The sequence below is a fragment of the Aulonocara sp. 'chitande type north' Nkhata Bay genome, linkage group LG20, assembly GCF_057382095.1.
Source record: "Aulonocara sp. 'chitande type north' Nkhata Bay isolate Kocher_YH1m ecotype deep benthic linkage group LG20, A_spYH_male_GT1.1, whole genome shotgun sequence".
NCBI classification, from domain to species: Eukaryota; Metazoa; Chordata; class Actinopteri; order Cichliformes; family Cichlidae; genus Aulonocara; species Aulonocara sp. 'chitande type north' Nkhata Bay.
The window spans coordinates 22,672,032-22,699,283 of record NC_141363.1 but is presented as its reverse complement, the minus strand read 5'-3'; the positions used below and the strand labels follow the sequence as shown (position 1 = coordinate 22,699,283).

Below are 27,252 nucleotides of genomic sequence, written 5' to 3'. Positions count from 1 at the left end.
TTCGTGCTCAGGTCTTTGGGATTCCAGAGGTTTGTGGCTGAAGGTCAGAGAGACATAGTTCATTACATTAGACTCAATCTAATTAAACGTGACACTCGCTCGCTCGCTCTCTGGTGAAGCTGAGGTCAGACAGGTCACATGACACCTCCACGTTTAGCTTCAGTGGTTGAAAGCTGTCATGTGGTGCTGTTTGTAGAATAATTGAATCAGGGGAACAGAACCACAGCAGCTCGGCGTGTCAACTGTTTTCTGTATCGCTCTGAGGACACGGGGTCCAGTCCTTAATCTGGGCCTCTCCTGAGAGTTCAGGCCTGACTTTGGGGGGTTAGAGCCAGGTTCAGGCTTAGTGGGATGACTGAGAGTCCACACAAAGATGGGAAGTATCCTAAGGGTTCCCACAGGTCCAGATCCGGTCTGATGAACCCCGTTTAGGGTCCCAGAGTTGCTGCAGTAGCTGTTGCGGAGCTAATGCGGAACTCATTGCTAAAGTAATGACTCATTCTGCTGTCAGACGATCGTGAGAGATTTTCCCAGCAGTGGTGAAGGGATGCAGCAGCTGCACTCTGAGGGAATACTTCATGTTTAGAGCACAACATCTGCAGAAACTTGCATGAATCAAACAAACCTGCTGTTGCAATCTGGAGTTGTGGCTGCGCTTTTATTTTCCTAAATGAATTTACGTGTGTCACTGCAAACGCGGTTGAAACAGCAGCGTTATGTCTGTGAAAGGTGGTCGCAGCGTGGTGGCGAAATCTGAACCGTGGAGGATGTTTGACGTTTTCACGTAGAAGGTCAAATCATCTCTTACTAAGTGAGAAATCTCTGTCAGATCATTGGTTACAGTGTACACAGACATTGATGTACATGTAAAGAATAATTCGTTGCGTGGACTGTGACAACTATCACCTTCCTTTGATGTCACGAAAACCATGAAAGAGTTCTCAAACACAAAGTTTTTGTTTCTGGAAATGTTTCTACAGACAAACACATCCGAGAAGTACGTCAAGCAGATACTGACTCTAAGTTTTTAACGAAATTCTTTTAACCGTCTATCTAACGAAGACCGCCAGCTGATGGTTATTTAATGTTGAAATGCATGCTGGGTATGAGGCAGCAATAAGACGGCTAGGTCCCAGCAGAACTTTCAAGAAGAGGACTGGACGCAATGATGGACCTCCTGATAGTGATACTGTGAGACAGTTAAAATACTTGGAGCTGTAATCAGTGAGGAAATCACTGGATCAGCTGAAGATGACATGGAAAGATTACACGATTTCAGCAAAGTGTCATCTCCATCTCATCTTATCCCTTCAAACTCTGGACCTGCGCATCACAACTTCCTGTATGATCATTCGCATCTCAAACGCATCACAAACCAGAAGCAGTCTGAGAGCGCAACCCTCCGCCAGTGCAGCTAACGCCAGTATATACTTTTAATGGAATAGGGTTATATTTTTTTAAATGTAATCTAACCCAGCGGTCCCCAAACCAACACGGAATATGTCAGACAATATTTTCACAGACTGGCCTTAAAGATGTTGTGATCGTGGCTCAAGAGTTGGGAGTTCGCCTTGTAATTGGAAGGTTGCCGGTTCGAGCCCCGGCTTGGACAGTCTCGGTCGTTGTGTCCTTGGGCAAGACACTTCACCCGTTGCCTACTGGTGGTGGTCAGAGGGCCCGGTGACGCCAGTGTCCGGCTGCCTCGCCTCTGTCAGTGCGCCCCAGGGTGGCTGTGGCTACAATGTAGCTGCCATCACCAGTCATGATTTAATAATGATTTAATCATGATTAAAAACCCTGAAAACCATAAATTTCACACCGGAGCCTCAACTCTTGCAGCCAAACGACTAACAGACCGGTACCGGTCCGTGGCCCGGGGTTTGGGGACCGCTGGCCTAAGCAATGCAAACTGTATTATATTTGATATCAGCTTTTGGGAGTTTTTCAGATCTCTGCATTATCAATGTGATTTTTTTATTTATTTATTTTTTACTAAAAAACCCTGAAAAACTGAGGTCAGATATGATGTGATACTTTACATCTTCATGCAGTACTGTCTAATGATTGTTGGCTTTTCTCTGTATGTATTATTGTAGGGTTTACCTTACAATATAAAGCGCCTTGAGGTGACTGTTGTGATTTGGCGCTGTAGAAATAAATAAAATTGAATTGAAATGTTCACAATACAAAACAAACTTTTAACCATCATAGTTTCTAAGTTTTATGACTTTTTGTCCATTTCTGACCAATGAATCATGAAGTTGAGCTCGAAGACTTTGGTGTATGTGAGCCATATTTAATGGACTGATAACGCGACTCCGCTCTGCAGTCCACCAAAGTTGTTTTTTGTGGTGGTGTTGTAGTGTTGTATACCTGTTCACTATTATTATGTTTTAATTTGCGTGCAGCTCTCCTGCTCTTCCAGCGCTTTAGGCTTCGGCTCGTTGGGTTAGGTTTGGTTTTTGATTCCTGATTTTACTTTATCATTTTATTCATTTTGAGCTTCAGTTGTTGGATTTTAGATTTATTTATTATTCAGGAGTTATTTACTGTTCTACTGTTAGTTCTGAAGTTTTTATTAAGCTTCAGTTCTAGTTTATGCTTGTTGCTGTTTAGAGTTGCTTCTAACCTACTTTTCAGGGTTAGTTTTCTTTCATGTCCCGTGTTGGTTTTACTTCCTGTGTCTGATTACCTGATTGTCTTCTCCTGTTGTTACCCAACACTTCTTCTTGTATTCATAGTCCTTTCGTTCTTTTGCCAGAGCTTCTGTTTATGTCCAGTCCTCTGTATTCCTGAGTTTTATGTTTATTCTCTGGGTCATTTCGGGGGTTTTGGGGGCCGATTAAAACCTGTAACTTGTCTGAGAATATTCAAGGCTTTTAGTTCAGACTGAGCAGGCTGCCGTCTTTGCTCACACATCACATACGTCAGGCCTGATCTGCCAGTCACGGCAAAGAAATGAGCTTCAAAAGGAGAACAAAGTGTTTGTTCGTGTGTCTCTGAGGTTCATGTCACCACTCCTGTTCATTAGTCAAAGTGTTGAAGTTTGGCGTGAGCGAGCGAGACGGGAAACCACAGACAACGTGGCAGAGAAAGAGTGGCTGAGGGTCGCTATCCCCCCCCTCTCTCTTTTCTGTAAAGTTGGATTCAAATAAGCATGAAAAAGGGAGCGAAGAGAACAGAGGAGGTCAGAGTAGCTGATCTGGTGCTTTTTCTGTGAAAGGTCTGTCAAAAAACAAACTTTCCTCAAACATTTGTAAATGTGGAATTTATAATTCATAAAAAAAGAAAAGTTACTGCTTTTACCGTCTGTGATGGTTGTGTCTCAGACCACAAACGCACGTACGTTCCAGTGACGCTGCCATCTAGTGGCTCAAATAATGATGATAGGTGTAAAGTTAAAATGCTTGTCTGCAATGTTTGAGGGCCTTTTTAATACCAGGAACCAGCAAGACCTTCAAGGTACAAATGAAGTGTAAAGTCTAAAATGTTTGTCTGCATGGGTCTGAGTTTCCTTACTAGTGCACACATTTTCCTCTCAAGGTTTTTTTTTTAATTATTGTTTTTAAACAGTCTCTAATTTTAGCGTGGGAAGCAGTGTGTGCCTCGTTTAGGCCTTCCTTACTTTGTGCCTTCGCCGCGGTTGTGAATGAGGCCCCTGCAGCTGATTTCCTCCATCAGCACGAGGATCAGTGGCGGCTGGAGAAGAGAAGCAGCTGATGTTACCTGCAGGCTTTAACGTGGACAGGAATAGTTCCTCCAGATATGAGGCTTTACACAGCAGACAGTGTTAGTGTCAGTATTACAGCTTGTGCGTGTTTAACATAGCTTAGTGCAAAGACTGGGAGCAGGAGGAAACTCCTAGCTTGGTTCTGTCCACTTCCTGCAGCATCACTGAACTGCTACTGACACTGAAGACTGCGGTTCATGTGCTGGAACGATTTCTTGTTTAATGACGGATGGATACACTGAAGCTGGACCAGAATCAGCTGATTGGGGAAAGCTTGTTATATACACAGACAGATGAACATGTCGGTATGTGTCACATGCATGTTAGTAAGTGAAGACAGAGCAGTGATCTGTGTCCCTCTGCAGCTTCACTGCAGACAGTTTAAATGTTAAGCACGCCCCCCCCCCTCCTGACATGCCTCACAACAGGACGTGTGCAGGCAGATATGAGCAGATATGAATGAAGAGCTGAAGGTTAAAAATACATCAAGTTCTGTGGGTGAATGGGAATGATAAGTGTGTGTGTGTGTGTGTGTGTGTGTGTGTGTGTGTGTGTGTGTGTGTGTGTGTGTGTGTGTGTGTCGGTACAAGTAACTTTGCGGGGACCTATGTTAAGTTGATACCTTGTGGGGGACACAGCGTCTAGGCTTCACTCTGGGACGCTGTCTGAGGCTCTACACCTGGATTCAGGGTGGAAAACAGTTTCCTGGAAATGCATCATGACACCGCAAGTCCTCACACAGTTAAAATGAACGTTTTTATGAACCAACAAGAGTTGGTTAATGAAATACCGAAAGCTGCAGGTAGAACTGAGATTGATACGACAGTTTGTACTTTCTTTTGGTTTTTTTCTGTTTGTTTGTTTTTAGTGTTGCCTACAACTGTTTCTCCTGAAAAGAAAAAGAAAGTGATTATTTTGTCTGCTGCAAGCATGTGGGTGCTTTAAAGTACCAGGACACCCAGTTAGCATTAGAAACTCTACATGTATAAGACAAGAGTCCAAGTATATCTCCTTCACATCCTTAGTTGTCACAGTAGATTAGTGTAGATTTAGAGACTAAGACTCCTGGATCATTCTAATGTTAATAAAGCCACTTTCTTTCTTTAACACATATTGTGCAAAACCATGTACAGCATAAAACATGGACGTAACTTCCATGCTGAAAAAACCAAGCCAGTGCAGAAGTGCCTTACATCGTGATTCTGTATGAAAGCCACCAGACGAACCGGCTGTCGTTGCACAAAGACCTCTGGCTTTATAGAAGTCTAGTGGAAAACAGCTTTTAATTTTGACCTCTGTAAACACTTTCATGTTGAGTTTATGGGTTCAGTGACACATTTTGGGTCTCATTCAATAAATAAATAACTTAATTTTCTAAATATTAGTTATGCTAGGTTTCAGAATCGAGGATTATCTGTGGAATTACATGAAACTGCACAAGTTGTTAGCCAGTTTATGTGTCCAACATGGCTGTAACAGAAATGCTAATCTGAAGGCTTCTGAAAGCAATGGGTGACATCAAGGTAGCTACACCCATCTGTTGTACAGTCTGTGCACAGCAGTACTCTTAGCTTCATAAAAAGAAATCTAGAGCATCCATAACAGCTTCAAAATGTATATAATCTAAAAGTTGCTAAACTGAGGTCAAATAAAGCAGTTCTTTCATATTATATTGAGTTCATAGGTCTGCATACTCAGTGAACTAGACAAGTATTGCCCACAATTTTCAAGCAGTGACATTACATGCATTTTATTAAGTGAAATTTTAAGTGAAGCCAACTTCTAATTTTTTTAGTGTACTGTTAACATCATCAGTTATTTTTGCCTCTGCATGATTCTTCTGTTCCTCCACTTTAATGATTTTGTCAGATTTTAACTTTTCTGCTGATCACACACAGTTTGACGTGCAGAAACAAACTGTTCAGTTAAACAGGGAAAAAGGGACTTACTGTTGTTTCTATCAGTGTGGAAAACATTTTATGGTCTTTATTCAGTTTTACTTTTGTCTACTTTTAGTTCTGTGGTTGTTTTTTTCCCCTCTGGCTTCTCAAGTTTCTACTTCATGCTTGCGCTGCTGGAACGTCCTCTGCTCTTTATTCTTTCATCTGCTCGTATTCTGGCTTTGGTATTTCTGCTGTTTCTATTGATTTTTGTCATTTTTTCATTTTTACTTTGAGCTTTTTTGTTGACACTGTTTCTATTTGTACTGTTACTTGTGCTGTTATTTTTGCTGATGTTTCTAATCTTTCCACATTTACTTCTACTGTTGTTATTGATTGTTACTTTTTTCTGCTGTTGTTTGCATTGTTTCTACTTATTTCCTGCTGTTTATCTTTCTTGCGCTGTTGTTTCTAATGTTTCTACTTATGTCTGATTGTGCTGTTTCTACTATTTCTACTTATATTTTATACTGTTTCTACTTATTGTTTTGTTTTTTTTGTAAATATATGTTTTATTAGAAGCAGGTATCGCAGTTGTTAGAAATTAGTAGAACTTATGCCTCCTTTTTCTCTAAACAAAACAAGACAGACAAATAAACAAAGAAAAAAACCTCTATGGGCCCCAATCCCCCGACTGCCAAAAATTTATATTTACCCAAGATACGCAAATAAAGAGTGCCAAGTTAGTTCAAAAACTTTCACATTGTCATTCATGGTATATCTTATTTTTTCAAGGTGAAGAGTATTTGTGAGTTCTGCAAGCCACATCTTTAACACAGGAACCTCTTTGCCTTTCCAAAGCTGCAGGATCAATTTCTTTGCGATAATCAATGCATATGATATAAACCTTTTTTGAGAATGTTGTAAACTTTGTATTTCTTTGGAGATCCCAAAGAAAATTACTGTTGGATTTGGCTCAGTCTTGTTTTTAAGAATCTTAGACAGGTAGGTAGAAATGTCACACCAAAAACCCTGAAGCCTTGGACAGAGTGCAAAACTATGTAACAGATTTCCATAATGTATCATACATTTTTCACAGAGAGGAGAGCAGTCTGGGTACATTTTGTGAAGTCTTTCCCTTGAATAATGTAACCTATGTACAATTTTATACTGAATTAAACAGTGACGGGAATTAATAAAAGGCGTATTTATATTGCGTAACACCTCCTGCCAAAAATCTGTTTCTACTTATTGTGTTGTAATTTCTGCTTTTTATTTGTACCGTTTCTGTTTCTGTTTATTGTAATCTAGTATTTCTAAATGTATCAGCCTCATGTTAAATCTAGTAATTTTGCTGTCATTTCATTTGATTTAGTATTTCTACTTTTATTTATGTTATCTGTCACTATTTGCTGTTATTTCTGTTTTTTTCTGCTATTTCTACTTTTTCTGTTGGTGATATTATTCCCGCTTTCTAGTATCTCTACTCTTAATTAAACAATTTCTATTGACTGCACTGCCATTTCAAGTGTTTCTACTTTTAGAAACTGTAGTGGTTCATGCTAGTTCACATCCGCCATCGACCAGTGTTACATATACCCCCCCTCACTTCCTGTCTGGCTCTTTACTTTCAGCTGTTTTAAAAAAGCCCCCCCCCCCCCCCAAAGAAAATAGAAATAAATAAGTGTGTCAGCTGTTCCATTGCTTGAGCTTTAAAGCAGCTGAATGCTCTCTGTCCATTCATCTGTCCTTGGGGGCATGGATGAGGGAACTGGAGTCTCTGTAGGTCACCGGGTCATCCACTGCTGCTGTGGGGGAGGGGAGGTGTGTTAGTGTGTGAGGTCAGAGGTCAGTCTGTAGCTTTATCTCCTCACTTGCCAGAAAATAACAGGGTGTGTTTGATTTTTTTTCTCCTCTCTGATGTGTGTTTGGGTGAATTTAATAATAATAGTAATGTAGGGGCGACTGTGGCTCAGGGGGTTAGGAAGCGTATCTGTAACCGGAAGGTCGCCGGTTCGATCCCCGGGCTCTCTGCCCTGGTCGTTGTGTCCTTGGGCAAGACACTTCACCTACCGCCTACTGGTGTGGGCCAGAGGGGCCGATGGCGCGATATGGCAGCCTCGCTTCTGTCAGTCTGCCCCAGGGCAGCTGTGGCTACAACCATAGCTGCCTCCACCAGTGTGTGAATGCGAGAGTGAATGAATAGTGGACCCTTTGGGTGCCTTGAAAAGCGCTATATAAATCCAATCCATTATTATTATGTGTGTTTGGGTGCATTTGTCTTTCAGTCTCCACAGACGGGTGGAGATTAACTGTCTCAAGGCACATTAACCTGAGGGTGTGTTTGATTTGTTACTCTAGAGCTGTGACTCTCCTCCTCTGTCCTCCTCAGTAAGTAGGGTGTGTTTGTTTTATGTAACACCGATGTGGGTGTGCTGTTTTAAGCTTAGTCCCAGAAGACCCGGGGGGTACATCCTTTTCGATCAGCCTGTTTGTCTGTCTGTGTGTCAGCAGCTTAATAACAGGGGTGTGTTTGTTTTTGTTTATCATCCAGTGACCTCGCTGTGGGGTTGAGTTAGATCAACTCTTTGTTGGTCAGGATTACTTGTTTTATTAAGCGAAAACAGACAGAGGAACAGGATGGAGGAATTTACTTCAAAAACATGCTAATTTCAGCTTGTTTTCTCCTCTCTGCAGCCCTTGTGGGTGCATACACTGAGTTGAGCTCTCAATGATTCATTTCCTGTCCTCCCCCTCCTTCTTAAAGACAAACCTGGATAAAAAAAAAAAAAAAAAAAAAAAACAGAAGCAACCTACACTTTTTAGTTAAACTAGTTATGTTCAAAGTTTATGAGATGACAGCAGACTTAAATTTGCTGTCGTTTGGGGGGCGATGCATTTCCCAGGTGTTCTACCCAATTAGATTACAGATCATTTGTTTATGTATCCAATCAGCTGATCTGTACTTGAGCTTGCAAAGCTACATATCTTACATCGTACCTCGGCATAAAGGGATGCACATACATAAAGAGACTTGCAGTCACATAGAAACCACTGTTTCCATTGGTTACTACGTGAAGGGGTGTGTCTTAACACAAACCACAATTATTTTTTTTTGCCACCTAAACCTAAAAAAGTTTTTTTTTTTCTGCAAGTAAAAGTAAAAAGCAAATACATGATGACACCAAAGTGCAACACACACAAGACATTGATGGTTTTGTTTTTTTAAAGCTACTGCTTCCAATCCATCCAGCATCTTAATGTGCACTTTGTAGGTCTGCGAATCAGGACTTTTACTCTTCAGTGAATAATATTGACACAACAGTGTTGGTGCTACATCAGAGCACCACCACCACCAAAGGACACCTGGGCACATAAGGGTTAGGTGCAGGTATCTGTATTATGGACCAGGATGAGAATGCATTGGCAAATGAGGAGAGTCCACTACAACACAACATCTCTGGAAGCTCTTGAAAAATGTTAAGCTAGCTGCTGTTGATCTAAATCATCAAAACTTTAGCATCTTGTTGTAATGTAAAAATAAAGTTTAGAGGTGCTCTGAAAGTCTCTGGTGTCTCTCCAGACAGTGAAACTACGTGTGGTGGAAATGCTTGTTATTAATAAAAAATGTAAACACAAATTGATTTATGCAGTGAAAATGCCTCCATAAAACAAAATGTAGCATTTAAGGGTGAAATTACGTGACTTCCTCAGAATTCTTAAACACTGATGACATACTGGTCCATTAAATTAAAGTTAAGATGATGAATGTTTTTTGGGTTTTTTTTTGTTTTTTTGCCTGTCCCGTTTGGCTCTTTTGCATCAGAATTGTTGTCTAAAGGCAAAGAAAGATGCCCAACGGATTTACTTTACCAAATTGACCATCCCAGCCTTGCCGTAATGGTCCATTTGATTCACCTTTTATTGTTTATTTTATTTTCACTTACTGAATACGGGACAGACTTGACTGGGGGAAAGAAGGGGAGAAAGAAAGAGGGAAAGAGAAACAGCTTCACATTAATCTGAGTCAGTTTGTCTGTAGCCTCCGCTCCATAAACCCACGTGATCAGGCCTCGCCTGTCAATCAGTCTGATGTATTTACACATTTCACCAGAGGTGTGGACTCGAGTCACATGACTTGGACTCGAGTCAGACTCGAGTCATTAATTTTATGACTTTAGACTTGACTTGAAAAAATGTTCTAAGACTTGTGATTTGACTTGGACTTTTACACCAATGACCTGGGACTTGAATTGGACTTGAACCGGTTTACTTGAAAAGACTTGATATTTTACCCCAAATACAAAATTTAACATGCATATTATATGGAGATTGAAAATGTGACGTCATTCACGGGTAGAACCGCAAAGGATTCTGGGAACTCGTGGCAAGCGGTACTAGCGCACGCAGGCTTTCAATTAAAATCAGTTATACAGCGATAAAAAGAAACACAAGAAGCCGTTGTATTATTAACTGCAATAGCCGGTCGCATGACAGCCACGGGAAGCCGACGGGTAAAGAGATCGGTTGTTATCGGATTACGTCGTTTAAGAGAAATTGTTCGAGCCATGTTTCCGAAGTAACAAAGAGGCGACGGGTGGCCTGGATTGCAGCCATTCAAAGGTCAAATATAACGTCCCAGAACCCTCCAGCTCACAGGTTAGTCTGCTCCAAGCATTTCCACAAAGGTCAGTCTTCTGTTGTAGTTAATACGTCATTTTTCATAACATAATTGGTGATATAGGTTACAAGCAAGTCTGGCGCTGAACAGAAATTGTCGCGCTATGCTCCTTTATTTATTGTGCATAAATAGTGAATTGTCCTGACACAATATTGCGTTTCGCTTCTGTTATTATGGTACACTGACAAAAACACATACTTTTATTCACAGGATAAAACAGGTTTTTTGTATCACTAATTGTCCAGTATGATTACAGCATACAGTATTATTGTCACTGCCACATTTCTGTGATGCTACCAGAAATTATTTCCACTACTAATTAATTACCATTGAGCTCAAAGGTCCTATTAATAAACGGTTAACAAATGTGTATTTATGAAGACGATTTGTGAGACTGGTAAACTTATGATACGTACGATGGTCTTTACTTTCTACACGGTGCATTTCAAGGTCCTGTACCCATCCGTCGGTAAACTGTACCTGGGCTTGTTGCAGTGACCTGAAGTTACTAAACTTCATGAGTGTATGCACTCACTCCAAGAACCGTATGATTATAAATATGCATATAAATATGCTACGATGAGATAGCTGACTTCATCTAACTAGCAAATGTTGTCCAGGCTACGTTGGTGATACAGTTTTTTTTAATGTGTATGATATTTTTGTCATGCAATTTTAAAGCCGGTCCTACAACCGCATCCAAGAATAACATGCAGCTTATCTCAGAACTGTCGGTGAAAATTATTCTTGGAGCTAGGTTTAATTGAGCTGCATTTTAAAGAGGTGCAATTTCACAATTTGTGTATATTTTCTAAGTTCACTATTTTGTCATGTGTTGAGAAAAACACAGATTTTAAAATTACATGGTCTAACATTTACATTTAGCATAACTGCAACATTATTTTTTCGTTGTTTTTTTTTTTTTTAAAGACTCGAAAGGACTTGAAATTCAAAGTTTCAGACTTGTGACTTGACTCGGACTTTTACACCAGTGACTTGAGACTCGACTCTGACTTGCCTGACATTACTTGAGACTTGACTTGAGACTTGAGGATAAAGACTTGAGACTTACTTGAGACTTGCAAAACAATGACTTGGTCCCACCTCTGCATTTCACTACCACCACCATCACACCCCCATCTCCCCCTCTCTGTATCTTCTTAATTTGTTGTCATGGAAACCAAAATGGAGGACTGAGAGCCCCCCCTCCCCCTTATCTCACTAGCTCTCTCCCCTCCTCCACTCGCTGTGCCGCCGCCCGCCGCTCACACACCGGGCAGCCCCCTGAATCAAACCGAGCGGATCTAACCTACTTATCCATCCCGAAGCAGCAGCCTGCAGGTCTGCGGTCGGTCCGGACCGTCGGTCTGTCGGTGTGTCTGTGAGTCCGAGCCGGTCCGGTGGGTTCCCGTGTGTATGTGCGTGCGTGTGCGTGGCTCTGACCCGGTTTCTTCGGCTGCTGTGGACCGGGAGAGCCGCTCTCTCCCCGCACCAACATTTTCTTTAATGACCGGATTTGTGTTTTGCTGCGCGATGTACATGGACAGAAGCAGCCTGACCAGGGGTGAGTCTCCGGCAGCATCACATACATCTGCACCGCGTGCACACACACTCCATATACCTGCTGACAGGCGTTGCACGGGCTCGCGCGCACACGCACGGCTGCAGCCTCGCCGTGCTCGGCGCGTCCCGTTTGCCTTTATTTTATTCGGATAAATATTTTTTTTACATCACTAGAATAATCCTGATGATGGGGGTGGGGGAGGGTGTTTGGGGGTGACATACGCGCGCTCACTCCGGCTGTCGTGCACGCGCACACACTGACCGACATCTCGCTGCAGTGAATGTAGGCTAGTATGGCTGCATGATACTGCGTCTGCCAGATGTGAGGCTGCTGCTGCTCTCAGCTCAGCTGAAACAGGCTTCATTCATGTGTCGATATCCGACACATGTCATCTGATCGATTCTCTGCTTTATTCCATCATCACTCACACTGAATCAGAAACATCAGACAGACAGGAACCAATGAGGAGGCTCCATCACAGCCAGTCCATCACAGCCAGACTCGCTGTGTGTGTGTGTGTGTGTGTGTGTGTGTGTGTGTGTGTGTGTGTGTGTGTGTGTGTGTGTGTGTGAGATTTATTGATGGGCTCCTGATCCATCGATGTTAAATGTGGCTGTTCATCCCAGGCTGATGTGGCTGCACAGCAGGATGGAGATGGTGTGATCTGAGTTTCTGTCTGAGCTGGTTTGTTTCTGCAGACAGACGCGGACACACCCCCTCCACACACACACACACACACTGAGCCTCATAGTGGTAAAATGATGAAGGTGAATTCAGCAGAATGGGCAGGTCGAGCATTAAATGTTCCTAAAGCTCTGTGCGACACGTCCCCAATATTATTGTTATCCATTTAGTCTTTAAATGATACCTCTATGAGTTCCTTACATTTCATATCATTTAGAAAGCTTGTGTTAAGTCTCAAGAATGCATTTTTTCTCTTTATTACCCCAAAATAAAGTTAAATAAACAGCTGAGTGGTTCAATAGGTCTCCAGCCTGAATACAGCAGTCTTTGATCGTCTGTCTATGAGTTAATAATGAATCCATCATTCCCAGTTCACTTCACATTTTTAGAGTTGTCCAGGCATTTGGAGAGAGTCTCTTAAGAGTTGTATTTAATATGAATATTCCAATTTCCAACACATATTAGAACTCCCAGGGCCTCTGATGCGATCAAATTAAACACCTATGGAATGACAGAACTGCCCTGGACTGAATCAGAGTGTGATTTCCTGGTGATCAAGGCATCCAGCATCCCTATGAATCGCTGACTTAAATGACTAGAAACTTTAGTCTGTTTGAAATTATGCCACACCCCAAATTACATGGAGCTTCAGTCATCTATGTGCTTGATTTTGCATTTGAATTGTTTGTTTGTTTTAAAAAACCTTGCCAGCAATAAGCGAAACCTGTTAAAGAGCCTCACCAGTCTCCATAATAACCATAAGACTCGTAGGGATGACTTGAAACCCACACTGACCTCCAGAGCCCCCATCTTTGCTCAGGTGTGGGTTCCCTACTAATCAGAAGGTTGGTGGTACGATCCCAGGCTCCTGTTTGGTTGTGTGCCGATGGTCTGTAGGTGCGCTGCAGAGCTTTGCGGCCACCCTCTATATGATGTATTTGCATTTTGTCTGAAGGGGGCAGTGCCAAAAATACGTGGGCTGCTCGAGGTTATCTTTGTGCTGCTGTTGCTCCTCTAGCTCGCCCTGCTGCTGAGACAGGAGTCTGACATAGACGAAGAACTTCTGCGTTAAAACTGAAAACCGTCTTTCTTTTGTAGCCATTTTGTGATGGGTTTCTTCCTCGTTGTAGTCACCTGCTGTTGTTCCCTTTCTTGTTCCAACTTTTCATACAATCATCGCTCCACCTACACGTTGCTCACTGACGTCAGGCTCCACACTGTTGGCTTTTTGAAGGACTTCACCCAAGTTTGTCTCTCTTGTCTCTTTGTTTGTTGAATTCCCACCAGCGCTCTCTCGCTGAGTAGCCAGCGAGCACAAAAGTATGAGCAGGAATCAGCTTTCAGACCATTCTCATTCCCAGGACATCAAATACTGCAGTTTTGTCACTGTTGGCATCTCAGAGAAACCAAAAGGTTTCCTGTGGGGTTGATGTGCGATGCACCAGGTTACACCGATGATGGCATTGGGCTTTCAGTCCTAACCAATAATTATAAAGAAACTGTTGGCTTCTCATTAGGTATTATTTTCTATAACCAAGTAGTTTTCAGTTCTCTAACCAAAAACCTCCTTGTGATTGTTTTGGCTCTAACAGATTCCCTGCAGTTTGTGTTGAAGTTGCCAACTTGTCACAGAGCGGTAGTGAAACTTTGAATTAAAGATGGCCTCCATTTCCGGTTTGTTTCGTACCTTTTGCTGTTTCACCTCTGCTTGGTAGACAACTACCGACAACCACGACAGTTTGCTAGTGAGCAAAGCAGCGAGGTTTTCGGCGAATCGTCCTCATTGTGCCCGGTTTTGAGTAATTGCCACCGACCTCCAGCAGCCACTTGTCAGACAGTTGGGTAAAACAGTTTTTTCCCTAGTGGCTGGCATTGCCAGCGGCTTTCCAACCACGCTCTTGGCCTGTGTTGCAACTAGGTGCCAACCTTCGGCGTACCATATTGTCACATCTAGCTTTAAAGAGTCCATATCCCTGAAAAAAACGTCAGTTTTGGATGCTTTGCCCTGTTTTAGGGTTCTGGTCTGAAACATCACTCCAGACATGGATTATAAAACATCTCTGCTGTTAAAGGTTTTATTAAGGTGTCAAGCTTGGCTTGGAATATGGAGGATTTGGGTAGATGACAACAAACTGCTGCTCTTCCTAAATATGTTACTAAACAAAGGTGTACTTGGTTTTAGACAGGGAGGGTATATATTTAGATATGATTTTTATGATCACGGCGAGGTGGATGTTCCTTTGGATTTTTACAGGGCTATATTTGTAAATGTTCAAAGTCAAATGAAGGAGCTTGAAGAGTAAAAATATACATCAGTTCAATCCAACCAATGAAAACAACGACACGAGTAACTCAAAAGAACGCCGCAGCAGAACATGAAACTCGGCAGACGGATGCGTGAGCTTCATTTAAAATGGAAACTGAGGATTTTGTGTCTCACTGTTCACATGTCAAAAAGTATCAACAGTGCTGAAAAAAAGATGACCTACAAACCCGTTAATCAGCTTACAGACCCACCTGTCTCTGACCAGCTGTGAGTGATGATAGACTGACCTGTAAAGCTTTTCTCCAGCAGCTGACCTACCTGCACACACAACTCACAGACCAAACCCTTACAAGGATTAAGCAACTGGGGGTGGCGTGGTGGCGAGCACTGTTGCCTCAAAGCAAGAAGGTCCGGGTTTTGAATTTGCATGTTCTCCTCGTTACTGCATGGATTGTCTCCAGGTACTCTGGGTTCCTCCCACTGTCCAAAGACATGCAAGAAGGTAGACACCTTTTCCTATCTTGAGTCTTGCCTCATGACAGCAGGGATACGCTCGATCCAAACTTGGATTAGATAAGAGAAAGAAAAGAGATGGATTACAATATACTGGCTATCAGCTTCTGGCTGAGTCTGTCAATGCTTGTTTTTATTGATTGGGTGGCTGGGAGGGAGGGAGGGAAGGCATGTTTACTAATCTGGAGGTTCAACTCCTTGAGAATTTAACTCTGATTACCAAATGTAGTGCAGTCTGAGGATGTTCACGGGTAGCGACCCATAGCCAAAAGGTTCACAAATAATTTCAGTAATAAAGTCAATTATATTTGTATCTGCATGAGCTCTGCACTGTGACTATGCCAAGGCTGCGCTGGTCCATTGTGGTGAAGAGGGGCTTGTGTAAGGATGAAGGCGAGCTACACTCACCGATGGCCTTGAAAGAAAAATATCTGTGATAAAAGCGGCAGAAACGAGCCTGAAGAAACCCGGGAAGACTGAGGGTGTTGGCAGGTCTGAGTGAGGAGCAAAATCAAGGCGTGAACGTCGGTGGACAGCAGAATGTTACCAATCGGTTAGTCAGGACCTTTTCATGAAGCCTCGAGCTGAAGTCTTCTCTGTCTTCTTATTGTTTTAAACCTTGATGTGATGAGCAAGGGGCGGAGCTAACTGAGAGAGAGAGAGGGTACTAGGTGACTGAAAGTCATTACCCAATCAGTCATTAGCACATCCTGGATAATGTTTTAACTCTTAGAATGACCATAATTTATAAAATAGGCTGAATGTTTTGTTGAGTATGACCTGAAACCCACGACTGGGCCCAATTAAAGTTTGATTTCTGTGGTGAAATCGTGGATTCATGAGGTCAGAGAGTGACTTCCAAGGCGTCATCCAAACATGGTGGCCACGCCTAAGGTGCTGCCCCACTACCTAGACGACCGGAGACTGAAACCAGGACAGAAACACCTACAGACCAAATTGTGCCAAATAGTTCAGCTTTTAAAAAAATCCCCAAAACTAGAACCTTCTTAGTCAAAGAAATTCACTGCAGCAGAGGCATCGTTAGACGGAGCGCTCCAAGAGTTTTGAAGGAACTTCAAAAGGAGAAGAAAATCTTATGAACTTTTTTGGCTGGTCGTGGAGTTTGTATGTGCAGGTGAGCGCTGAAGTTTAACTTAACTGAGCTAACGCTTCAACATATTTGCCCAGATTGGTGCCCTGAGGTGTTCAAAATGGCAGCCAAGTGGCGAGGCTTGCTTCTAGAAGGACTTTGACTGTAGGTCAAAATCGCGTAAAAGGTTTGTTGAACTCCCTCAACGATGAGCGGAACATCGGGATCGTTTCAAACAGGAAGTTGTTGCCGATGTTGGAGGGAATTGTGGGAAATGGTGTGTATGGTCAGTTTAGCCTGAAGTAAATCTTTTCCAGTCTGTTGATTTAATGACTGCTGCTCTTAACGGTGCTTTCTAAACAACTGAGACGCCATCTGCTCCACATCAGCATGCTGATGTTTTCCCATGACCTCCCATCACGTTCACATCTGCACACACACTCCCTGCCGTATATAACTTAATTACTGTGTGTACTGCACACACTCACAGCTCCTGCAACTCATAATTTTGCTGCTCTGCTTTCAGAGATTTCATCTGAGAAACGTAACGTCATCTTAAAAGTCCGCAGGCCGGGTGTAGATCTCCATCACAGGCCACTCTGTTCACTCAAACGGCTAATTTTGTATGCTAACTTTAATTTCGTGCTCCACTGAAATATTAAACAATTTATTCATTGGGTAAATATTCAGCTTTAGAGACTTTAGAGATCTTAGAGACCTTTTTTTTTTTTTTTTAAATCCGGGAGGAAACAAAAATGTGGAATTGCTCAACAAACCCACGTGCTCTGCAGGAATGCATCAGTCATACCACATACAAATCTCTAAGTCTAGACTTTGGGCTGTATAAAAAAACGGATGTTTACTCTAGGGAGGGGGGATTTCAATCATAAATACTGTTCAATATTTGCTGGAAACTATTGGACTTTCCTTTAGTCGCCCTGTTGTAGCAGACTTATGTTAGATGTACCCATCAGTGTTTGGACTCGACCACGTTTTTGCTTATTTTTGAGGCTTTTTAGATGTAGAAGTCTTTGATTGGTTCTCTTGTTTCTACTGTAGCATCTCTGTGCACCACACTGGTCTGGTGATTGGCAGCTGTATAGACAGTGTAAAAGATGGATGTAGCCGTTGTGACCCAACGGTTTCTGAAGTCCTGTTATGAAGCCTTGAGCTGAGTGTTTTCACCATCGCCTTCTTGGTGTTTTGAAACGGGATGTAACAACCTATGAAACGGCTTCTCATTCAGAGGTTGTTAGCCAATGAGGATCCTCCTTTCTGACTCTTTACGTTATGAAAATGTACAACATAGACTTAATATAAATAGACTTTGTGACTGAGGTCAGAGCAAAGAGCTGTTTAACAGCAGACTTTTATAGGACCGGAAATCTTCTGCCATCCACAGCTATCGCCCCCTGGTGGCTGTTTAATAGACTGCAGGTTTAAGGCGCTTCACCACTGGCTTCACTTTTAAGTGACGGCAGCTGTCCATCTTTATGCTTTCTTTGAGTTGTTAACATGTTTTTATTTCAGCTGTTTAATAGTAATGTAGAGGTTTACACAGTGACCTAAACGGTAAAAGATCTCAGATCTCCGATCCTGGTGGGAAACATGAAACTTTTCAGATCGCATCATGAAGGACATCTGGCATAAAAATCTGCAAAATCAAACATGCTGAGCTACCCACCATGGCGACTCTTTGTTAATCAGGCAGCAGCTGAAAGTCCTTTATGTTATACTACATCCTGCCAAACCCTGCCAGACAAGTTTTTTAAGATGATGAATAATTTAAAGACTGTTTGTAATTATGAAATTCATGACCAGCTGTGCTGTCAGCCACTGGTCACTGAGGTTTTACCATTTCACCATCATGACATTTTAAAACTAGAAGGGACAAGCAAGGGGTGGATGTGACTGAGAAAGTAAGCGACACTGCAATCAATCACTATTGCAAGTTAGCACCACCCTAAAGCAAAACTTGTTGACCTTCTATTTCAGTCTCAACTGGTCCATAACTTACAAAACGAGCATTGTGTTCTGTTTAATAAGACTTTAAACTCACGATTGAGGCTGTAAAGTCACCCGGAGAGTGTTTAGTGAGCTCGTAAATCAAAAGAGCAGAAGGGTCGTTTTCTCATAGAGGCAACACAACTGGGTTTGTTTTTGCAGACAGAGAATACGCCTCCCTATAGACACATCCACACTGGCTTCACTATTCAGACCTGGAAGTAAGGATAACTGGACCAATTTATATAAAGCATGAGGTAATTAGTTCAATATCCCAAATATTACTTTACAACATAAAGTAAGTATTTAGAAAAGACTTAACCCTTGGGTAGACCTGGTTTCTACTAAGGACTCATTATTTAACATCAAATAGATTTCTGTGGATATCCTTTTTTACACACTTTTCCTTTTTCTTCTGGTCGTTTATTATGCACAGCCGGGTGACACTGCATCACTTCCCTGAGAAAGCTGCATGGACACACCATGGCGACACGGAGAGAGTCAAGCCTGAACAACCCATCGGTTTCCTTTGTTATCGCCAATCAAGTTCACTGTTGACCATCAGGAAATGTGTCTGTTGCTAAAGGGCAGCAGTCACTATTGGCTCTGACACAGAAACATTAAGATGATTTGCATGAAATAAGCAAACAGAAACAAGAACAAACAAACAGAATAAATCTGTTTGTGCACAAAGCTAAAAATGAAATAAATTAACTGCAGGACAAAGAAACATGAGGTCAAGTCATCGTCAAAGGCTGGAGAAGAGAAGTCATAAATACACTTTGATAAAACAGCAATAAAACCATCAAGGCACAAGCAGGGCCACCAAGGCCAGTGCCCTATTTCACAAATTATAAAGAGTGCGGTCCAGTATTTATGACTTCTTTTCTTTATGGAATAATTAATGGAATACAAAAACAATATAAAAAGTCAATAAAAACACCCCGTCTGAGGAATGTGGATCTATAAAACAAGAGCCAACAATACTATGAAAAATATAAACCACATTTAAAATACTGAAAATCAAAGGTTCAAAGACACAGTTGTGGAACATAAAAGCCAGAAAAAGAAAGTGAAAAGCAAAATAAGTGAAACACACAAACACATTCGGCTGAGTCAGTCCCGTCTCCTCGCTTCTTTGGAAGTTAACAAATCTAATAAAGAAAGTTTTTTGGCTTTGATTGAATACGAAGGCTGTTAGTGTGTGAAGGACAGCTGAAGTAAAAGCTCCTGAAAACAAAGAGCAGCAGAGAAAATGTCTCCTGGATTTAGAGGAAACCTGCCGAGAGTTTGATGAAGCTTCAGGATCTGCAGACAGAAAGCCTAACCAAAATCCCTTTTTTACAAATATTTTTAGCTAACAACCTAACACAAACCCTTGTATATTTTTACCTGTCCCCTCCTCCTCAGGTCCCTCCTCCTCCTCCAGTCCCAGCTTGCTGACTAAGAGCCTCTCTCTGGAGCCGTCCTGCTCACCGTGCGGCCACCTGGGGGCGCTGGATGCCGACTCTTCGCAGCAGCCGAGCTCTGACCCGGGGCCGAGCTCTGACCCGGGGCCAAGCTCTTCCACATCAGGTCCCGCCTCCTTGGAGGGAGGGGCAGAGCTAGCAGAACGCCGTGGCTCTGCGAATGGGCTCCTGCTGGTGAATGACACGGGGCCGCCGGAGCTGCCAGCTACCACAATTACACCACCGAGCAAGAGCAGGCCGCCGCTGCCGGGACCTAAACCTCAGGGTAAGAATTTGATTCACTTTTTTTTTTTTTTTTTAACACATCCATGAGGTCATCGCTCACCTGTAACTCCGCCTTCCACAGTGCCACCGAAACCCCCCCACCTCCAGCAGCAGACAGGGGTTTCCAGGCCGCGCCCCCGAGCACCAGAAAAGCCCCTCCCACCTACACCCCCCTGCAAACCCCTCCCAGCGGACCCTCGGGCAGGCCGACCTCCACCTATTCGTGCAGACGGCACCGCCTCCCCCACCTGTGTCTTGTCACTCATCGAGAAGTTTGAGCGGTGAGTTCTGATTGGTTAAGGAGGAGTGATGTCATTATATGAGTCTTTTCTGTTTGTTTATTGTTTGTTTGTTTACAGGGAACAGATCATTGTGGTTCCTGACATCACCGGTGGGGCGCTGTGTCCCCGCCTCTCCGACCCCCCCTCTTCTCTGTCATCCTCCCGACCTTCATCACCAGCATCATCACTGGCCCCGCCCCTCCCTGAAGAGGAGCCGTCCTGTGAGCTCACGAGCCACGACGACATCACACAGGGGGATGAGGGTGGGCCTGAGGGTGAGGATGAGGGGGGAGTGGGTGATCTACCTGATGAGGAAGATGACAATAATGGCGATGACGTTGATGACGATGAAGACGATGATGATGAAGAGCTGGCGGCTGCTTGCCGGGACGATCACCATCACAAGCGTCTGTCCATGGAGTCGGGTTACAGCCCCTCAGAGAAACATGTAGAGGATGATGTGGTTGCCGTGGAAATGAGGGAGCAGCAGCTGCAGCCGGCACTGCTTGACCAATCAGAGTTGCCCTCCGAGCGTCTGTCCCTCCCCTCCTCGCAGACGGACGGCAAGCTGGCCAATCGAGACAGCGGCATCGACAGCATCAGCTCTCCCTCGCACAGCGAGGAGCTCTGCTTCGCGGGTGTGGATGATGGGGGCGTGGCCTATCAGTGCAGCCCCGCCCTTTTGCCCAGACTCTCCAGCTCATCCTCGTATGCTGGGGAGGGAGGTGAGGGGGAGGGGGAAGAGGGGGACCCGAGGGCAGGTGCGAGGCGGAGGAGGGAGTTTTCAGAGGAGGGAGACAGCGACCTGGAGGAGGAGGAGGCGGAGCTAACTCTGGTGCTGGCCCCTCCCAAGACAGACCGACAGGACTCTGCTGAGGTGAGGATTCAGGTGGTCTAACCATGTGGTCTACATCCTCGTGAGCCGTTACACATCTGTAATTTCGTTTTGGATGAAACTGAAAATGGTTACAAAAAGATGGGTTTTAGAACAGACGCTTTCACTTTTCATGGAAATAACTGTTCCACCAATAGGAATCTTGGACAACATGTGGGAGTTTAAAAAGGTCGACAGGGGTCAATAAATACACAGAGGAGATTGATCTGGAAAACACGGGGCTATGTTTCAGGTTCCTGTGCAGGCCCGCGTCCTCATACAGATGTTTTACATGATCGACGCAGCTGCAGGCTTCAAACACTGGTTTGTGTTGAATATCTGCATTTAGACTCTTTATTAAAGTAATAGTACAGGATCAAAATATAAATATAATATAAGTATTAATATAATGCATATAAAAACACGGGAAAATATAACATAATAAATTATATTATTATAATAAGTATTTCTAATGCATTCAATTCTGGTTATGATCTCACTTACTTACGCTACTAAAAACCCACCAATGGGTGGTTTTTTCCACACCTGCTTTAGTTTAGTTACAGTTGAGAATATATTTAAATATGAGAACAAATTTAATTACTAACGGTGTGAACCATTAGAAGCGCAATAGGAAGAACAGATGTAATGACAACAATGTCCTGTATGTGGTTCGGCTCATATCATCACCAAATATTTATGGTAACTATTATTATATCTGTGTTTTCTGTTACCACAACAACCCCCAGCCGGTCGCGGCAGATAGCCGCCCCTCCCTGAGCCTGGTTCTGCCTGAGGTTTCTTCCTGTTAAAAGGGAGTTTTTCCTTCCCACTGTCGCCAAAGTGGTTGCTGATTGGGGGTCGTCTGATTGTTGAGTTTCTCTGTAATACTGTAGGTTCCCTTACATTACACTATTAAGCGCCTTGAGGTGACTGTTGTTGTGATTTAAAACTGAATTGAATTGTTATTGGTAAGCAGGGATCTATAAATCATAAGCCTAAGTGGCTGAATTAGTGCTAAATATGTTAAAAATGATTTGGGGTGTTTACAACTGAATGGAAATCAAAGGCAGTCACACTGTTTGCAAATACACAGAAAAAGAAACTACTTTTATTTGAAGTAAATATTTGAATGTATGAATCTTGGTATCCTAAGTAGTTTATAGGTTTCAAGGTCGTTGAGTAGTGTTTAGAGCATTACAGTCATAGTAATGCTACCGTCTTTATTGTATGATGCCATCCATAATAATTCAACATCGTTATTATATCTATGTCCTAAACCTAGCTATATCGTTTAATGTTATAATAATGATAATAACAATGCGAATGAATGAAAACTCTCTGACTTGAACTTGGGTCTCTGTCCAGCCTCCAGGTTTGGGCGTTTTTGCCTTTAAAAGAGGAAAATATTTACTGTGCACTCACTCGTTTAACTGTCTCTGTGTCCAGATGTCTGTCCAGCAGAGGGTCTTCAACATCGCCAATGAGCTGCTGCACACAGAGATTGCCTACGTCTCAAAGCTCCACCTGCTGGACCAGGTGAGTCGAGAGTGAGTCTCCTCAGCCTGTGAGCCAATAGGAAGAGGAGCTGCCCACCACACTAGGCTTAGCTTACCTAGCTGTCAGTCGCTCGCAGGTCGTCTCCTCCTGGTAGAAACAGTTTGTCTGTTAGCCGACTTTCACGTCACTGAGCTGTCACTGTTGCCATGGAAACCCCACAGTATTCCCACTGCAGGCTTGGCGGGTGTGAACTTTTTCCTGTTGTGAGAAATATCAGCCCGACTGAAGCCATCTCCTCCCACAGGTTTTCTGTGCCAGACTCCTGGAGGAGGCTCGGTCTCGCTCCTCCTTCCCCTGTGATGTCGTTCTGGGGATCTTCTCCAACATCTGCTCAATCTACTGTTTCCACCAGCAGTTCCTGCTGCCGGCGCTGCAGAAACGCATGGAGGAGTGGTGAGCCTCCATCTCCTCTTCCTCTTCTCCTGCTCCTCCTCAGGAGCTCCTCTCACTCCCTTCCTCTTTGTTCCCACAGGGACTTAAACCCGCGGATCGGTGACATCTTACAGAAGCTGGCCCCCTTCCTGAAGATGTACGGCGAGTACGTGAAGAACTTTGACCGAGCCATGGAGCTGGTGAACATCTGGATGGAGAGATCGACTCAGTTCAAGACCATCGTTCAGGAGATACAGGTACATAATCCAAATCTTTACAGGACATAAATGATCTGCTGCTGACGGCTCTGCACCAGATACCACAGGGACCTTCAGAGGTCTGCAGCCTCCAGGCTGCTCAGGGCGTCCTGTTTTGGCTCATTAGTTTAAGATCATCACACGTTGTTGTGTACAAACGTGTGCTTGATGTTTCTGTGCAGAGGGAGGAGCGCTGTGGGAACCTGACTCTGCAGCACCACATGTTGGAGCCGGTTCAGAGGATTCCTCGCTATGAGCTGCTGCTCAAAGATTACCTCCACAGGCTGCCAGAGGACGCCCCGGACTACAGGGACGCCCAGAGTATGAAAACAAACGCACAAAAACACGACTGCCTTGAGTTCTCTAGGCCACCAAATAGTGTCAACCGTGCATTATTAATAGAATCTAGACAAAAATATATTGTATTTTCTTTAGTTTACTATTATCATTGCCTGTTATTCTGTTATATATTAAAGTCCTTAACCTGTAGAAACAGAAATTCTCTGCTAGAAACGAGATGAAAAGGATAACTGAATTTATGAGTAGGAAAAATGAACCACTTTAATATGTGGAGGAAATCACAGCTACCCACGAGCAGGATGCAGCACCTCAACAAAAGTGTAAAAAAAAAAAAGAAAAGCAATTGTCAGCAGCTCTCTGACTGAGTGCATCATCTGCTGGGGAATTTGGTTAATGTGGTGCAAAACAAGCTAAACAGACACTTCAGGAAGCCTGATATAACTGATGTGATGGAGCTTCCTGCAAAGCCCAAACCCACAAGACGATACAATCAAAAGAACTGTCAACATGCCAGACGGCGTATCTGATTACAGGTGTGTCTTTAAACGTCAGCTTTGTTTTTGAGCACAAAATATTTTAAAAACACTGGTTTAGGCTAAAAATGAGAGCTCGGACATGTTCCAGGCTCTAGTCTTGAAATGTTCTTCGATTATAAAACAGAGACACTTGTGTGCGATCAAGTGTGTTTAAAAACCTTAAAGAACAGGCCAGTGAAAACCAAAAGGCCCAGTTAGATTAGATTTGGCTGTTTGCACATGCAGCGTCGTCCTCTCGGACATTATTAGATCCCTAGAGGAAGTCCCGTTCTGAGCGCTTGCACTGTGATTTCACCGTGAATCTCAGACATGTTCAGAGGCTTCTGTTTCAAACTGAGAGCGAAGGATCGCCGGTACTGATAAGAGCTGCATGTTTGGCTGTGACTGATCAGTTTTCAGTTGAAATTTCCAGTTTAAGAGCTGTAACGTCCTGAGGTGCCCGAGGATCTGAACCGTGGTGCTGTCATGCCGATTCAGAGCAGAACGAAAACACAAGAACTTTTTGGCTATAAAATAAAACCTTCAGGTAGAAGGATCGCTGTTTCCACACACTGTAGGACTTCAAATGAAAGATCTGAAAGATCTAAAAGAGCTGCTGTGCTGAAAACAGGCCAGAGTTGTACCAGAGCGTGAACCTGAATATGAGATCAGGCAAATATGAATCGAGTAAAGCTTTTGAATGTTTTTGATCACACTTCAAACAGTTTATGTAATAATTCTGATACACTATCTTGCCAAAAGTATTCACTCATCCATCCAAATCATTGAATCCAGGTGTTCCAATCACTTCCAGGACCACAGGTGTATAAAATCAAGCACCCAGACATGCAGACTGCTTCTGCAAGCATTTGTGAAATAACAACTCGCTCTGAGCTCACTGAACTCCAGCGTGGTACCTTGATAGGATGCTACCTGTGCAACAAGTCCAGTCGTGGAATTTCCTCAAATTAAATTACATCAGCTGATAGTGGTATTATAACAAGGTGGCAGTGATTGGGAATGATAGCAACTCAGCCATGAAGTTGTAGGCCAGGTAAAATCACAGAAAGGTCACAGAGATCACCAACTTTCTGCAGAGTCAGTCGCTACAGTCCTCCAAACTCTGTGTGCCCTTCAGATTAGCTCAAGATCAGTGCGTGGAGAGCTTCATGGAATGAGCTTCTACAGCCGAGCAGCTGCAGCTGAGCCTTACATCAGCAGGTGCGATGCAAAGCAACAGATGCAGCACCACCACTGGACTGTAGAGCATGGAGAAATGGTCTCTGGAGTGATGGCCCCTTCCTGTTCCAACATGACTGCGCACCAGTGCACAAAGCAAGGTGCATAAAGACATGGGCGAGAGAGCCTGCACAGCGTCCTGACCTCAACCCAACAAGACACCTCTGGGAGGAATTAGAGCAGAGACTGTGAACCAGGTCTTCTTGTCCAGCATCAGTGTCTGACCTCACAAATGCTCGTCTAGAAGAACAATTAAAAATTCAGATAAGCACCCCTTAACCTTCATAAAGCATTCCCAGAAGAGTTGAAGCTCTGGGTGGGACAACATTATATTAAACTCTATGGAATAATAATGGGACACTACTCGACTTCGTGTGTGTGAAAGCAGACAAGCAAGTACTTTTGGCAATATAGTGTAACTGCAGACTTTAGTTTGGGTTCATCAGCTCCTTCTACGGAGCAAACTTTGGGCTTCAGGGAGCGCTGCTGCACAGAGAAGCTAGAAGCCAGAGTATTTGGTAGCCTCACCCTCATTGGTTCCTGGGTCTCTGTGTGTCTGAGCTACTGGCTCATGTAACTGTCCTCTCTCTCCTGCAGAGTCTCTGGAGCTGATCGCCACAGCAGCCGAACACTCCAACGCTGCCATCAGGAAGATGGTAAGATACTCTCACACATTCGACACCCGGAGCTGTGAGCCATAATCACCCCCATCTGCTGCTGTTCACACCACATCACTCAGATAAATGTTGCCCGGGATAGATTAAAGCTCAACTTTTACTTCATCTTTAATTAAACTCTCCTGATTACGCTCATTAACTGCCCGAAGCTCCTGGTAAACACGACTGCTGCTTCAAAGGTTGGTTTATACTTCAGGTTCGAGTCTGCCTGAAGAACGTCGGGTACCCAGGTGGGTTTGCAGAGGTCTCTCAGCGATGGCGTGATTAGCATGGTTAATGTAAACAAGAGCATGAGAAGCAGAAATGTGGATTCATGGAGTTCAGGCTGGTTTTTGCTGTAATGACTCAGAGGTCTGAGCCTCTCCACCTCCTCTCAGCGGGATGTTTGCCGTCGTCTCTAATCAGCTGTGACTGATTAAAGGAAAGCCGCTGCTGCTGATGTGAGCCGGTTTCACTCAGCTGACAGCTTTTTGGAGATTTGTGCAGGAGGCAGTGAGAAAACGCGACATAATCAGACGAGGACGTGTGAGTGGCATTAAACAAGCTTTAGAGGGAAGCTAATACTAAGAATACACTACAGCCGCTCATGGCGTTCAGTTAGACAGAGCTTAACTTCTGGACATTGGTCCAGACCCGATCACGGTTACCATGCTTACATTTTTCATATACTGCATTTCCTCCAACTTAGAAACGTGAGATGTACAGCTCAGATGGAGGGTTTGGACACAAAGTCAGAGGCAAAGCTCAGATGGTTTGGACATGTGCAGAGGAGGGAGGGTGGACGTGTTGCTGAAGATGGAGCTGCCAGGCAGGAGGAAATGAGGAAGACCACAGAGAAGATGGCTAGAGTTGTGGTGACCCCTAAAGGGAGCAGCTGAAAGAAGAAGAAGAAGAAGAAGAGGGCAGTTCCTTCAACCATTTTGCTGTGATTTGCCAGACTCCAGCTGTTTCCTTTCAGCCAAACATCAAATATTTTTACAGTGTTTTCCATCAGGCAGTGATAGCAGATTACTCCAGACCAGTACATATGTG

The 27,252-nt window shown here is 43.5% G+C and overlaps 1 protein-coding gene and 1 long non-coding RNA gene across 3 annotated transcripts in view; one reads left to right on the top strand and one right to left on the bottom strand.

Moving 5' to 3' along the window:
- fgd1 (FYVE, RhoGEF and PH domain containing 1) overlaps positions 1–27,252 on the top strand; it is a 38,723-nt gene that overhangs the window by 4,125 nt on the left and 7,346 nt on the right. Inside the window, exons 1-9 of one of the 2 annotated variants that reach the window (XM_086276464.1) lie at positions 11,509–11,855; positions 19,823–20,146; positions 20,228–20,426; positions 20,505–21,303; positions 22,750–22,839; positions 23,105–23,253; positions 23,333–23,489; positions 23,672–23,810; positions 26,141–26,199. In XM_086276464.1, coding sequence (XP_086132590.1) covers positions 11,708–11,855; positions 19,823–20,146; positions 20,228–20,426; positions 20,505–21,303; positions 22,750–22,839; positions 23,105–23,253; positions 23,333–23,489; positions 23,672–23,810; positions 26,141–26,199 — 2,064 coding nt within the window. In that variant the 5' untranslated portion in view covers positions 11,509–11,707. Of the gene's footprint in view, positions 1–11,508; positions 11,856–19,822; positions 20,147–20,227; positions 20,427–20,504; positions 21,304–22,749; positions 22,840–23,104; positions 23,254–23,332; positions 23,490–23,671; positions 23,811–26,140; positions 26,200–27,252 lie in introns of those variants that run through there. The other variant, XM_086276465.1, reaches the window with a different exon arrangement.
- Positions 20,490–23,110, bottom strand: LOC147305595 (uncharacterized). The gene is made up of 3 exons (XR_015126563.1): positions 22,916–23,110; positions 22,726–22,830; positions 20,490–21,382 (listed from the first exon to the last, which is right to left on the bottom strand). It is a non-coding gene; the product is annotated as an uncharacterized LOC147305595 (long non-coding RNA).